This window comes from Mustelus asterias, chromosome 1, assembly GCF_964213995.1.
Source record: "Mustelus asterias chromosome 1, sMusAst1.hap1.1, whole genome shotgun sequence".
In the NCBI taxonomy this organism is placed as follows: domain Eukaryota; kingdom Metazoa; phylum Chordata; class Chondrichthyes; order Carcharhiniformes; family Triakidae; genus Mustelus; species Mustelus asterias.
In genome coordinates, this window is record NC_135801.1 from 179,586,752 (window position 1) to 179,602,048 (window position 15,297).

A 15,297-nucleotide genomic window follows, 5' to 3' on the forward strand; every position below is an offset into this window, starting at 1 on the left:
CCTCTGTGTGAATAAGTTGCCTCTCGTGTCCCTTTTAAATCTTCCCCCTCTCATCTTAAACCTATCCTCTCTAGTTTTGGGCACCCCTACGCTGGGGAAAAGACCTTGACCATTCACCTCATCTATACCCCTCATGATTTAAAAACCTCTATAAGGTCACCCCTCATCTTCCTACGCTCCAGGGAAAAAAGCCCCAGCCTCTCATAATTCAAACCTTCCAGTTGCGGTAACATCCTTGTAAACCTTTTTTTCACCCTTTCCAGTTTAATAACATCCTTCCTATAGCAGGGTGACCAGAATTATAAACAGTATTCCAAATGTGGCCTTACCAATGTCTTGTACAGTTGCAAGATATTGTCCCAACTCGTGTACTCAGTGCTCTGACTGATGAAGGCAAGTGTACCACATGTCTTTGCCACCCTGTCTACCTTTGACACCACTTTCAAGGAACTATTTGCCTACACCCCTAGGTCGCTCTGTTCAACAACACACTCCAGGACCCTACCATTGCAGTGTAAGTCCTGCCCTGGTTTGTCTTACCAAAATGCAACACCTCACATTTATCTGCATTAAACTCCATCTGCTACTCCTTGGCCCACTGGCCCAGTTTTGTTTTGTATTTTTATTCCAATTGAATCAGATCAAGTCCAATTCAGAGTCTCAACAAGTTGAGACATTCCCAATCCAAGCTGACAAGACAGGGCTCTCACTGCCTGTCTTGGGCTTGAGCTACATGATCCAAGCTGATTAGAATAGGCATAGCTCCTCCTCCAAGGCTTGATCTCATTTGCATCTTAGCCAAAAGGCCGAGATGCCGTTTTTAAAAATTGCTTCAAATGAACCTAAAATGTAACCTAATGACTTCAACCAAGCATAGCATGTCGATACTACACTTGATCTTAGCCAAAAGGCCGAGGTTGATCTGGATCACATTGAAGTCTTCGATAACCTTCTCCACGTTTCACGACACCACCAATTTTGGGGTCATCCACAAACATGTCTTCTATATTCTCATCCAAATTGTTTATATAAATTACAAACAATGTGGACCCAGCACCGATTCCTGCGACACACTGCTGGTCACAGACTGCGCCAGTCTGGAAAATAACCCTCTACCACCACCCTCTGTCTCCTACTGGCAAGCCAATTTTGTATCCAACTGGCTAGTTCTCCATGGATCCCACGTGATCTAACCTTACTGACTAGCACTTCCAAAGGCAGCATTGCAAAGATCTATATAGGTAATGAGTGTTTTGCTGTTGCCTTATCTTTACTTGGAGGGGCAGATTTATTTTAGCTGAAAAAACTTTCCTTTACAGACTTGTGATAATTTTCCTGAGCTTCAGTTTGCACAAATGTTTCCCAACGATTAATAGTCTTAAAATTGTGAATCTTGACTTCCTATGAGCAAGCAATTTAGGGCCAAGTGTTGTAGTTTGTATAAAGGGTGATGTAAACTAAATTATCTTTAAACAAATTATTTCCCAATGTCGATTCTAAGACTGATTTAAGCATTGAATTCTACTGTTTTCATTCTGCAGATGCTATGAATGTTATTTATTGCATACCTTAGTTAATCTGAACTCTCTCTTGCATGAACAGTGCAATTTAATGTGGGTGACAGGGGTCTCATCGACTGGCTGGAGTATTCTGTTGCATCCTTTGGGGAATGCTCATCAGTATTAAGAACCCGCCAGGTTAGCGTCGGGCCTTCTTTGGTAATTTAGGACCCCAGGGAGGGAAGTGCATCTGCTGGTGGCTGAAAGGCAATCACAGGCTCCATTGCCTGTCAGTGAAACTGGGAGTAGTGGTTCCTGCTAGAAATGCACCCACCAAAGGCCTAGGATTGACAAGGGACCAAGACCACAGGTAAGAGGGGGTGGGTTGGAGGTAACGGTGAGGGGATAGCTCTCAATGGTCCTCCCCTGCTTCTGCACCCTTTTCTCGATGCCAGGTCCCCTAATGTCTAATGTCTTTCCCACCTGCTGCTGGCTGAATACCAGTGGCAGCTGGATGAGGCCCTTAAGCGGGCATAAATTGTTCACGCAAGGTCCTCAATTAGCATCCAGCGGGCAAGTGGAGGGAGTCCCTCTCCCATACCCTCCCATTCGATTAAATGTCTCTCCGCCCCTGAACTCATTACTGGGGAGGGGTAATTTTGCCCAAAGTGTGACTTGCTGCACCGTTGTTATAGTGGTGGTAACCTTTGCTTTCCAATTGTCTGAGAGAAAAATGCCTGAACTTCAGAGTTTAGTTCTTTGCATTTCTACATTCTGAACTTAATTGCTGTCTTTAAAACTCAACAATTGAAAGTAACAAAGATGTTTTCAACAAATGTTGCACTTTTTTTTACTGGAATAATAGGTGAAGCAGGAAAAAACTGTACAATTGTTTGAGTCCGCTTTTACTGACTTGAGGGTGGCACACTGCTGTCCACTTCTGCTTTGTTCTCTTTTTGAAAGAGAAATCGTGATCGAGCTTTAGATATTGATTTGCCTTCAGTGAGGAAAAATGTAAATGCATTTGCATTTTCTTAATGCTGAACAAACAAAGCAGAAGCCAAGGTCAACAGATCCTGAATTTCTACTTGGGCGATGCTCACTCTGTGGAAGAAAATATTTGAAGAAGGCGACTGACCTTGAAATACTATGGGGGCAATTCCCCCCCCTCCCAAAATTAAGGGCATTTGAATACTGGCCCCACACCAGCCCCCACACCATGATGCAGAGTTTGCACTGCCTGATGCCCACTGATAGTATGCCAGACTGGCGCTGCTGCCCCCTCCCTCCACCTCCCCTCTTGGCTCTGACCACCCAGGGGCCCTCAATGGTCTCTGGTCCCATCAGTGAGGCCACCACCTCAGGTCACAATTGCTGGGATCCTTCTGGTGTGGACCTCCACCGGCAAATTTGGAAACATAAGTGAGCGTCACGGGCTTGCTAAAGAGATTTAAATGACATTATGAATATTTAAATCAGCCTCGCCCCATTCCCCTGTAAAATCAGCCTCTCGGGGGAAGTTTGGTTCAGCCAAGAATTTAATGGCTTCTTATGCTAAAACTCCTGTATTTCAATAGACATTGCAGCAGGATTTTTTTGAACCTGTTCACAGAAGTAAAGAAAGAAAGCATGGGCATTTAAAGAGGCTGCTTTCCTGACTTTGGAACATATCAAAGTGCTTTACAGTAATACAGTATTCTTGAAGGATAGTCATTCTTGTATATGGAGCCAATTTGTGTGGTGCATGTTACAACAAACAGCAATATGGATACTTGCCAAATGATTTATTTTGATGATGTTCATTGAGCGATAGATCTTGGTCAGGATACTGTACTACACAAGAAAACCTCAGTACTACACAAGAAAATCAGCCTAGATTATATTCTCAAGTCCCTTGACTCTTGAGATAAGGTAGATCGCCAACATCTTTTCCCAAAGGTAGGGAAGTCTAAAACTAGAGGGCATAGATTTAAGGTGAGAGGGGAGAGATACAAAAGGGTCCAGAGGGGCAATTTTTTCACACACAGGGTGGGGAGTGTCTGGAATGAACTGCCAGAGGCAGTAGTAGAGGCGGGTACAATTTTGTCTTTTAAAGAGCATTTAGACAGTTACATGGGTAAGATGAGTATAGAGGTATATGGGCCAAATGTGGGCAATTGGGACTAGCTTAGTGGTTAAAAACTGGGTAGCTAGGACAAGTTGGGCTGAAGGGCCTGTTTCCTTGCTGTAAACCTCTATGACTCTAGAGTGGAACCTCAAGCTTCTCACTGTGGGTCAGGGTGCAAACACTGGTCCATAGATTTCCTGAACTACACTGGTCATCCAGGTTTAATTCTAAAATTAATGAACTAAATTTTAAGTGGAATAACAGACTGCAAAGATATGCTCAAAAATGTATTTAACATCTAGAATCTCTATAATGCAGCAGGAGTTTGGCCTATCAAGTCTGCACCAACTCTCCGAAAGAATATCCCATCCAGGCTCCCCCTTCGCCCTACCCCCATAAGCCCATGCATATAGCATAGCTAATCCATCTAACCCGCACATCTTTTGACTGTAGTAGGAAACTGGAGCACCCGGAGGAAACGCATGCAGATATGGGGAAGATGTGCAAACTCCACGCAGCTACTCAAAGCCGGAATTGAACCGGTGCCCCCGATGCTGTGAGGCAGTGGTGCTAATCACTCTGCCACCGTGTCCATCCTAATAATTCTGTGCCACCTGAATAATTCTGCTTGATGCCTTTACTTATTAATGTCATGTTATAGATTTTTTTTAAATTGAGATGTTTCTTCAATTTACAAAATGATTTGAAAGGCAAAGCTTTTGTGAATAATATTGCATTGGCTGAAAATGCAATGTTGCATGCAGCATAAAAACAGACAGTAAGAGTTTTCATGGATATATGAAAGGAAGCGGGTGGCTAAGTTAAATGTGCAATCTCGACTGAACGAGGTGGATATGCAAAATAAAGTTTTTACATCAGTCTTCACCATGGAAAATATTGCAAATACTCCTAAGATAACAGATGGGCTGATTTCAAATAACATGGTTGAACTTACTTTATCCCTTGCGATTGGATTTTTTGTATGAAACTCAAGGGGCGAAAGGTGGACATGTCGCCTTTTATGAAAGGTTTTATGAAAGGTAAATCATGTTTGACAAATTGGCTCAAGTTCTTTGAGGATGTAACAGGAGAGTAGGTGGAGGGGAACCTGTAGTTGTAGTGTATTTAGATTTCCAAAAGGCATTTGACCAAGAACGACATAAGAGGCTGGTACATGAAGTAAAAACTCATGCAATTGATGGAAGTGTTTTGGAAACTGGCTTCACATAGAAAAAAAGAGAGTTAGAAGAAATGGGTCCTCTTCAGAGTGGAAAGATGTAACTAGTGGAGTACTGCAGGGATCAGTTCCTCGTCGCAATTGCACACTATTTACATTAATAACCTGGAGGAAGACACAGAATGTAAAGTTTTCAAATTTGCCAATGACATGAAGATAGGTGATAGGGCATGTTGTGATGAGGATATTGTGATGCTATAAATGAATATAAATAGCTTGGGTGATTTGGAAATAAATGGATGTATTAGCGAGAGGCAACGTGGTTTTGTGAAGGGGAGGTCATGTCTCAGTAACTTGATCCAGTTTTTCGAGAAAGTGACGAAGATGATTGATGAGGGCAGGGCAGTAGATGTTGTCGACATGGACTTCAGTAAGGCCTTTGACAAGGTCTCTCATGGCAGAGTTGGAAATCCCACGTACTAACTGTGGACATGTGTTGTCAGAACTATTGTGGTCGATTCAGAATGACGTTACAAATTAGTGCATTAACCTTCTCATTAGGCTTGAATTTTTGAAACACTAAGTTCTCTGTCTTGTGTTTAGTTGTAAACAGGAAGAAATGCTGCTTGACGTGTTTTGTCGTAAAAGTATGATAGAATACATAGATTTTGCTAAGAGGTCGGGTTTTGCATTTCTGTGGGAGTGCACAATCAGTAATGAAGAAACAAATGGTTCTGCATTTAATTTGGTTTTGTTATCTTTAGGTAACTACCCTTGTGAATACAAGTAGCAAGGGCCCATCAAGTAAAAAGAAAGGTCGATCCAAGAAAGCACATGTATTGGCTGCTTCTGTCGAACAGGCAACGCAGAACTTTTTAGAGAAGGGGGACCAGATTGCAAAAGAGAGTCAGGATCTGAAGGATGAGCTGCTTGTGGCTGTGGAAGATGTACGCAAGCAAGGTGAGTATTATTTGGTTTAAGCATACCTGTGCAAAACTCTGAATGTTGGGATTTGAAATGCAATCGAGAGTTCATGATGTTCATCTTACTCCTAAATGCTCATACTGTGCAGTTTTTTAGAGGGGGAACATGTCTTTTCTCTTCTTTTTTCCCCCATTAAAGGCATATGATACTTGCTGAACTATATTTTAATCCCTGAGGGAGACCGGCTATTTGCGTGGTTGGGGGTGTTGGGGAGGTGATGGGGGTTGGGAATCCTGGCCTCAATGGACATTCCCATGAACATTTTGCATAAAGGGTCAGCGGATAGTGATTGGATTGTTTCACCCTTAATTGATGAACAGGAAGCCAACTCTAGCATCACTGCTGCCATTCTAACTCCGATCAGGTATCAAAAATGCAAACTGTGCTAATTAAATATGCTATGAAAGATTGTTATCTTTCATAGCCAGAGGCTAAATAACTCAACCTCTGTGACATTATTCATTATGGACTATTGTAATTCTTTTTTAACTGAAACATACTTCTCATTGCAATTAGTTAAATTATTGTGGGATATACTTGCTGCAATATTATTTTAGAGATAAAGGGTGGAATCTTCCCATATTTTTTCAGTGTTGATGACAGCATGTGTGTTAATGCATGAATCTTGTTATAGCGAGTCTGAGCAGATGTTTCTGGCCTGCACACTGTCATAATCAGCCACCTCCTCGAGGTTGTCCCTCTGTCCCCAAGGAGTCATCCTTCTAGCCATCAAAATCATGGAATCATACAATGCAGAAGAGGCCCTTCGGCCCATTGAGTCCACATTGACACATTAGAAATACCTGAATTCTCACCTAATCCCATCTGCCAGCAATTGGGCCATAGCTCTGAATATTACGATGTGCCTAGTGCTCATCCAGATACTTTTTAAAGGATGTGAGGCAACCCGCCTCCACCACCCTCCCAGGCAGCGCATTCCAAACCATCACCACTCTCTGGGTAAAAATGTTTTTCCTTGCATTCCCCCTAAACCTCCTGCCCCTCACCTTGAACCTATGTTCCCTCCTGACTGATCCTTCAAATAAAGGGAAAAACGGCTCCTTATCCACTCTGTCCATGTCTCTCATAATCTTGTACACCTTGATCAGATCACCCCTCAGTCTTCTCTGCTCCAACGAAAACAGCCCAATGACACCCTGCACCTGGAGCATCACCCCCAATCAATGGCCTCCCACCCCCCAGCGTTGGATACTAGGGCAGTTGAGTGCATGCAATGGACCAGTGTTGTTACCTCACGGGGTCCTCAATCATGGCCCCGACATAGCCTTGAGAAGGGTGGGTGATGAAAGGCATCACCATTTCGCCTTTCATTGGGGTCCACATTAGTTTGATTTCTCTAATGTAGATATTAGTTTGAGCTTTGAAGTTCGATGCTTGGGGGAATGCTTCCAACGTTTTTCCTGAAAAACTGATGAAGTTAAATCAAATTAATTGAGGGAGATCAAACTAAAAGGAGCAGGGCATGAAAGGAGAACTGCCTTTAACAACAAAACTCACAATTTTAAAACATCAAACTAAAATGTGATTAAAGTAGTCAATAAGGCCCCTCAATCCTTGTGGTGCCCAGGGAAACGCTTCCAAAGGGTTAAGAACTGGTCTCCAATCAGTGGCACACTCATGTATTGTTTAAGTGGCACAATTGACTCATCAAGGAAGGTTCAGGAAGCTGATCAGGGAGCTGTTGTGGCAAGCGAGGCACAACTTACTTGCGCAAAGACTGCAATAGCATGTCACCCTCAGCCTTAGAGGGCACCCTCATTCCCCAGCTCAGAAGGAGTGCAGATTACACAAGCCATCCATCTGTGACAGCCTGCCACCCTGACCTCAATCCCTGATAGAACTCCATAACCAGTGACTGGGCCTTGAATCTCCTTGCAGCCTATCTCATTTGTCCTCACACAGCTGCCTGAGTATAGGGTTAAAATCTCAGAGCAGTCATCCTCTTCTCAGTGAGAGGGTCTTCAGGCCTCCTGAGGTGGGGATGCACCTCTTTTCTGTCCTTTCAGCCCGGCCCCTTTCAGAACCCCACCCAAGGGCTGTACAGTTGCCCCCAGTACTGTCCTTCTCTGTATTCATCTCCGCCCATCCACTTTTTAGCTCCCACTCTGGAAGGGCAGTCCCCTCAGCAGCAGTATCCACATAATCCCAGCAAGGAAGACACAGGATGCACTGCCTGCATGCCAGCGCCCGACATGAAGGAAAGTTAAGGCTCGCAGGCGACCTCTCTCCCTGAGATGACAATGCTGAACCCCCCCCAACATCCCAGCCCTGAGTTGAACCTATCTGGCTTCCTGTGTCCTCTCAGTTGCTCCCTCTGCGACTGGCACCAAGAAGACGAGGGTGACCTGAGTGCTCCTCTCTGATGGAGGTGAGGTCACCAGATTCACGTTCTTATAAAGCTGTTGCATATGGTGCTGGCGTGATATCACACTGGTGCCCGCTGAATATTCAGTGAGGAGGGAAGTCCCGGAGTGAACTTGCTAATGACATACATGTGTGTTAAAATGAGGTTCTCAGGCATCCACTGTATTTGTCACGTTACTCCGCCAGCAAAGGGGATTGAAAATCAGAAATCATGATCTCACTGGCAAAATTCATGTTTTCTGATGCTTGCCAGATTTTGCACCCGTGTCGGTGATCCCGCGCACTGCTAACACAGGCTCAAAATCACCCCAAGGTAATTTTATTGCTGATTACTTATGTTGTGAACATTTTTAAAGACAAGCCAAGTCTTCTATTTGTGTTCGAAAGATTTATGAAGACACATTTCAGAATGTTTATTGAATGTTATTTTCCTGGATCAAACGTGTCAAATTATTTCATCTTGCCATTTTACTTGTGCTAATTTCCATATGTGCTCATGTTGAATCAGACTGATATGATATTTGTGTACTTTCAAGCAATTGTTTATAATTTCAGTCTTCTCTTTAATTTAATTATAGTGGGACTTGTAGGATGGTGAAAAAATGGAACAAGAATTTTCTTGGTTTTACCAGGGAAGGCAGAAAAACCTTCTAACTCAACATTGCTTTTCACAGCATACATCAATCATTTAGATTTGAAATGCAGGGGTCATGCTCAAAACTTTTGCAGATGATACAAAATTTGGTCATGTGGTTGTTAGTGAGGAAGAAAGTTTTGTGCTGTGGGTTTTCGACATTTCTAACATGGTTTTGCTGTATGGAGTTAAACTTGGCAAAATAAAACTTCCAGGAAAGGAAAAAATGAACATGTGGAACGAGGACTGCATCTCATTCAGAGAATAAGCATTAACATGGACAGACTGAACAGGACATGCGTATTTTTAAGTTCCTGGTGCTTGTGACAAAAGTGTACTTGGCTTCCATCCTGTTGGTATGTACCATTTCAGTTCAGTAAGGTTCATTATAAATCAGTGTGAAGAAGGTTAAATTATGAATATTGAGTCAGTGCATTAGTTGTCTGCTTGAAAAGGTGTTAAATTTGGTTGAATTGTAATGCTTGATCAATAAGCATGATTGATGATTGTGGAAAATAAGTTTCAAGAATAAGAATAGAGTTCTGATTTGCATCATTTTTATGACTGCATGTTTTTAAATCAGAATGCCCAGAATGCAACTCAAGAAAAATGTGCAACTGTAAACCTGCAGCTAGTTGGTCCTCTCCTAATCCAGCAGCTAGTAATTGCATGGGGCTAAAATAATCTTGGACTGAACTGCAACAAATTAATGAATCAGTAGAGTATTGCTACTTTGATGTACAAAATTATATGCTACATTCACTTTATTCTCCTTCCCCACACGCTGAGTTGCTGGCCTTCGAGAGTAGCAAAAAGATATTCGGAGGCCATGGCCATGATTCTCCCATTAGCGCAGCGGGCCAGGAGATTGTCACGTTGGCCAAGTCGTGGGGTTCGTGCGAGCGTTTGCGCCCCACTTAAGAAGGGTAGCAGGGATAACCCGGGTAATTATAGGTCGGTGAGCTTGACGTCCGTGGTAGGGAAGTTGTTGGAGAGGATTCTTAGAGACAGGATGTATGCGCATTTAGAACGGAACAATGTCATTAGTGACAGACAGCATGGTTTTGTAAGAGGGAGGTCGTGCCTTACAAATTTGGTAGAGTTTTTTGAGGAAGTGACAAAAACGGTTGAAGAAGGAAGGGCCGTGGATGTCGTCTATATGGATTTCAGTAAGGCATTTGACAAAGTCCCTCATGGCAGGTTGGTTAAGAAGGTTAAGGCTCATGGGATACAAGGAGAGGTGGGTAGAAAACTGGCTTGGCCACAGGAGACAGAGGGTAGCAGTCGAAGGGTCTTTTTCCAGCTGGAGGTCTATGACCAGTGGTGTTCCGCAGGGCTCTGTACTGGGACCTCTGCTATTTGTGATATATATAAATGATTTGGAAGAAGGTGTAACTGGTGTTATCAGCAAGTTTGCGGATGACATGAAGATGGCTGGACTTGCGGATAGCGATGAACAATGTCAGACAATACAGCAGGATATAGATAGGCTGGAAAATTGGGCGGAGAAATGGCAGATGGAATTTAATCCGGATAAATGTGAAGTGATGCATTTTGGAAGAACTAATGTAGGGGGGAGTTATACAATAAATGGCAGAGCCATCAAGAGTATAGAAACACAGAGGGACCTAGGTGTGCAAGTCCACAAATCCTTGAAGGTGGCAGCACAGGTGGAGAAGGGGGTGAAGAAGGCATATGGTATGCTTGCCTTTATAGGACGGGGTATTGAGTATAAAAGCTGGAGTCTGATGTTGCAGCTGTATAGAACGCTGGTTAGGCCACATTTGGAGTACTGCGTCCAGTTCTGGTTGCCGCACTACCAGAAGGATGTGGAGGCTTTAGAGAGAGTGCAGAGAAGATTTACCAGAATGTTGCCTGGTATGGAGGGTCTTAGCTATGAGGAGAGATTGGGTAAACTGGGCTTGTTCTCCCTGGAAAGACGGAGAATGAGGGGAGACCTAATAGAGGTTTACAAGATTATGAAGGGTATAGATAAGGTGAACAGTGGGAAGCTTTTTCCCAGGTCGGAGGTGACGATCACGAGGGGTCACAGGCTCAAGGTGAGAGGGGCGAGGTATAACTCAGATATCAGAGGGATGTTTTTTACACAGAGAGTAGTGAGGGCCTGGAATGCGCTGCCAAGTAGGGTGGTGGAGGCAGATACACTGGCATCGTTTAAGACTTACCTGGATAGTCACATGAGCAGTCTGGGAATGGAGGGATACAAACGAATGGTCTAGTTGGACCAAGGAGCGGCACAGGCTTGGAGAGCCGAAGGGCCTGTTTCCTGTACTGTACTGTTCTTTGTTCTTTGTACTTGCGTCTCCCAGTGCCTGATTTCCGCCAACATCTGCTCCACGCCAGAAATCGGTGGGGTGGCGCAAAGACCATTTACACGGTCGTTTTAATATAATTTAAATACGATTAGCAGGCCCGGGATTGAAGTCGCCGTGCCCACTAGCATCCTCCACCCTGCCAGGGTATTTCACTCCAGTGGGGATTACAGTAGCTCTCCACTTTCGGGTAGCTAGCAGTCCAACCCCGCTGCAGTGAAGGAGGGAACAGTTGGGCCCCGCAGAGGGTTGGGTGACAAGGAAGTGTCCCCTGGGCATCGGCACCCTGGCAGTGCCAGCCTGTGCGCCCTGGCACTGTCCAAGTGCCAATGCCCAGGGGCCCCCTGAAATTTAATATTATTCACGCTGGTGACCTCTGCAGTGCACAGAGTGTGGGAGATTCTTCTCTGAACTCCCACTGAAAACACAAGGGTGAATTACTCAGGTTTGTGCACACATTCGACATTTAGAATTTTTTGGGAGAATTCCGCCCCATATATTTCACCTGCAGAGAAAGTAATTCTAAGCAAGGGATGTCCTGGAGCTTATGGTCTAGTGACAGGGATCAGAATGGAATTGATGGACTTGGAAGCAAGCTATTTTCTTGTCTTGGCTGTCTCAGTTCAGTTTCTGCTGTGGATAGAACATAGAACAGTACAGCACAGAATAGGCCCTTCGGCCCACAATGTTGTGTCGAGCTTTATCTGAAACCAAGATCAAGCTATCCCACTCCCTATCATCCTGGTGTGCTCCATGTGCCTATCCAATAACCGCTTAAATGTTCCTAAAGTGTCTGACTCCACTATCACTGCAGGCAGTCCATTCCACACCCCAACCACTCTCTGCGTAAAGAACCTACCTCTGATATCCTTCCTATATCTCCCACCACGAACCCTATAGTTATGCCCCCTTGTAATAGCTCCATCCACCCGAGGAAATAGTCTTTGAACGTTCACTCTATCTATCCCCTTCATCATTTTATAAACCTCTATTAAGTCTCCCCTCAGCCTCCTCCGCTCCAGAGAGAACAGCCCTAGCTCACTCAACCTTTCCTCATAAGACCTACCCTCCAAACCAGGCAGCATCCTGGTAAATCTCCTCTGCACTCTTTCCAGCGCTTCCACATCCTTCTTATAGTGAGGTGACCAGAACTGCACACAATTGACCAGAACTGCACACAATAGACCAGAACTGCACACAATACTTTGCAAAAAGTTGTCTATCTCGCTCTGAGACCAGAAATATGACAAAATGGAAGCAATGCCATCTTGGTGTTCTTCTAAGATTTGTCCAAAGGACAGGTAGAGTATGTTCCATACCTTACTTGACCGAAAAATGCTTAATGTTGATAATGAATACTTTGGGTGAGTAACAGTCAATCAAAGAAAATTAGTGCTGAGTGCTTACATTTACCTTATCATGAGATGAAATGCCATCACTGAAAGATAAAATATTGCTGCATGTCCAGGCTCCATTCTAAAATGTCTACATTCTAAATGTTTAGGGGAATTTCACAGTAACTTCATTGCAGTGTTAATGTAAGCCTTACTTCTGACTAATAAATAAACTTTACACCCATCTTTCCCATCTCCTTTTGAAATTGACCCAAGAAATATAGCATATCATGAATTTCTTTTCAGATGTCGTGATCAAACTAGCTTTCAATTTCAGATTTCATTAATTGAATTTAAATTCCAGCAGCTATTGTGGTGAGATTTTTAACTCGAGTCCCCAGAGCATTAACCTAGGCCTCTGGATTACTAGTCCAGTGATATTACCACAGTGGCACCATCTCCCCTTGTCCATGTATTTTATTTTTAATCAGCATTTATCTACGGTAAGATTGATACCTGAAGGAATCAGGCTGCAGTTAGATTAACTCATTTTCAGCGTCAGAGGGGTTGATTGTCAGTTATAACACTTTGTATTCCTTCATTAAAATGTAATTTGACCTCGCCATTCTCTTGGGCCAATGATCTTTTTAAGATGGGTGATATTCAAAAACGATTTAATAAGTTCAAGCAGAGGCAACTTGTTTATTTAAACATTGGGAGCAGGATATTACTCCATACAACATCTGCCATTCACCTTCTCCAACACTATCCATCTTTTAAACTGAGAGGACAACTCATTTTCATGACTTCTTCACTCTTCCCTCACTGTTACTGCTTTTTCTCCTGCACCCTTCCCAGGCAGGCAGAGAAGATGCAGTATTTGCCTGTTAATTTCCTCCCACACTGTCATCCCTTTTAAAAATGCCACAAACATACTTTGTGCGCGATAGCAATTTAATTGCAATTCCTCCAACCTATTCGCTTCTCAGTCAATCTCTTCTACATTTGGGAAACCAGACACAGATTATTTGTTCACTTTGCTGAACAGCTCTATTCTGTCTCTGACTCCTGGATTCCCTGATGCTTGCCATTTCAATTCTGTCGCACTCCCACTCTGACCTCTCTTATAGTTCAGCATAATTTTAAGGAACAGTGCATCTCTCTGTTAGGCATTGTGGAGCACTTGGGTCTTAACATTAAAAGCCTCTTGCTGTATGAATCCAGGTCCTACACACAGCCCAAGACATATTGTTACACTCCCAGATGATTTCAGAAGTGACAGACATTGATCACACAAGTGCAAACTTAAATCACTAAAGTTAATAGGGTTGGTAAATCTCATGCCATCTGCTATGGTTATAGAAGTAACAGTCAATAAAATTTCCAGAATGGTTGAAGAAAAATCTGCAAGAGCTGAAGTTAAGATCTCATCAAGTTGTCACACATTCATGAACAGAATTATCAACTATGATTTGATTTATTGTCACGTACTGAGATATAGTCAAAAGTTTGCATTGTGATGTTTGTCATGGCTCTACATCTGCTAGAATAATATTCATTCACCTTGTTCAAGTCATCAGTTTGTGCATGCAACATGACATTGTGTCCGAGAGTAGGGAGTTGAGTGCGAGTTGAGCGAAGAAGATATGTTATTCAGTGAGGTAGCCCATGCCAAGAGACCTTCAGGGCACCCGAAGCTCCAATTCAAAACTGACACGAAAAGCCTCAAAACCAATCACAATAAGTGGGGATACCCTACCTGATAATTGATGCAAATGGCACCACCAACTCAAGGCAGGAATTTACCACCACAATGACATGTGGTTACAGAATCTCCAAGCAGATGCCAGTCCTGCAAATAAGGCACCAGGAGAAATCATTCCACACCATTGGAAAGGTACAACTTCAAGTGTGACGCTTGTGACAGACATTGCTTTTTCAGAATCGGCATTTCACATATCAGAAGTGCAGCAAATGATCTCATCTGACTATCTCATCACCGATGTTATGAGGCTGCACTCCTATGGCTAGCATCCCTCCACATGCTGACTCCCATCAGCTCAACCCTTAGAGGACTCTACATTCCTTGAATTATGGCCGTCTGTGTGCATCTCTGATATCCTTTGCTCTTCTATTTGATGTCTGTGTCTTCAGCCTCAAGTCCTAATTTTTGCGACTTCCTTTTTCGCGTATTCGCCTATCTGTGCTAATGCCTTTGCACATGAATTTACCCATCGCAAGTAATTGTTCAGTTATCTATCTTTCCTTTCCCCTCTCTCCTCCTCACCCTGAGGAGATGGCAGCCATGACGGAACAGAGATCTTAACGTGCTTTAACGGGGAGATAGTGTTAAAGTCTCTGGAAGCAGATTCCTTCCATTAGTCCTGACTGTGGAAATTTAATTCTCTCCTTTTTAAAGCACTTTTCCAACAGGAGCGAGAAGCGGTGCCTGGAATGGTTGCAGCTGAACTGTAGTCTGTAGATATTAACCTGGAAATGTCTGAGCCCCTTTGTTTAGAGCTGCAATAATGGTTCTGTTCAATTTTGAAATGTTCAGTGATTTTTGTTACATAGAACATAGAACAGTACAGCACAGAACAGGCCCTTCGGCCCACGATGTTGTGCCGAGCTTTACCTATCAGTCAGTTTTGAGGCGATTCCTTTTCTCTTTAAATGGGCCTTGCCCTTTTTAATAATTTTCCAATCTATGTCGCCCTCCCCACCCCCTCCACACCATCCCCCTCCCTAATACCCCCTAATTGTCATATACAGGTACTGTGCCACAACTTACTGTGCAGTCAACTGCACAAACCAATGCTGCCCTCACCTGGTGGGAATGTATGT

The 15,297-nt window shown here is 43.5% G+C and overlaps 1 protein-coding gene across 7 annotated transcripts in view; it reads left to right on the forward strand.

Annotated features, from left to right (window-relative positions):
• Nucleotides 1-15,297, forward strand: part of LOC144504323 (catenin alpha-2) — a 1,369,240-nt gene that overhangs the window by 31,258 nt on the left and 1,322,685 nt on the right. For all 7 annotated transcript variants that reach the window (XM_078229613.1, XM_078229524.1, XM_078229870.1 and 4 more), the window contains exon 2: nucleotides 5,548-5,743. In XM_078229613.1, the coding sequence (XP_078085739.1) occupies nucleotides 5,548-5,743 (196 nt within the window). The remainder of the gene's footprint in view (nucleotides 1-5,547; nucleotides 5,744-15,297) is intronic.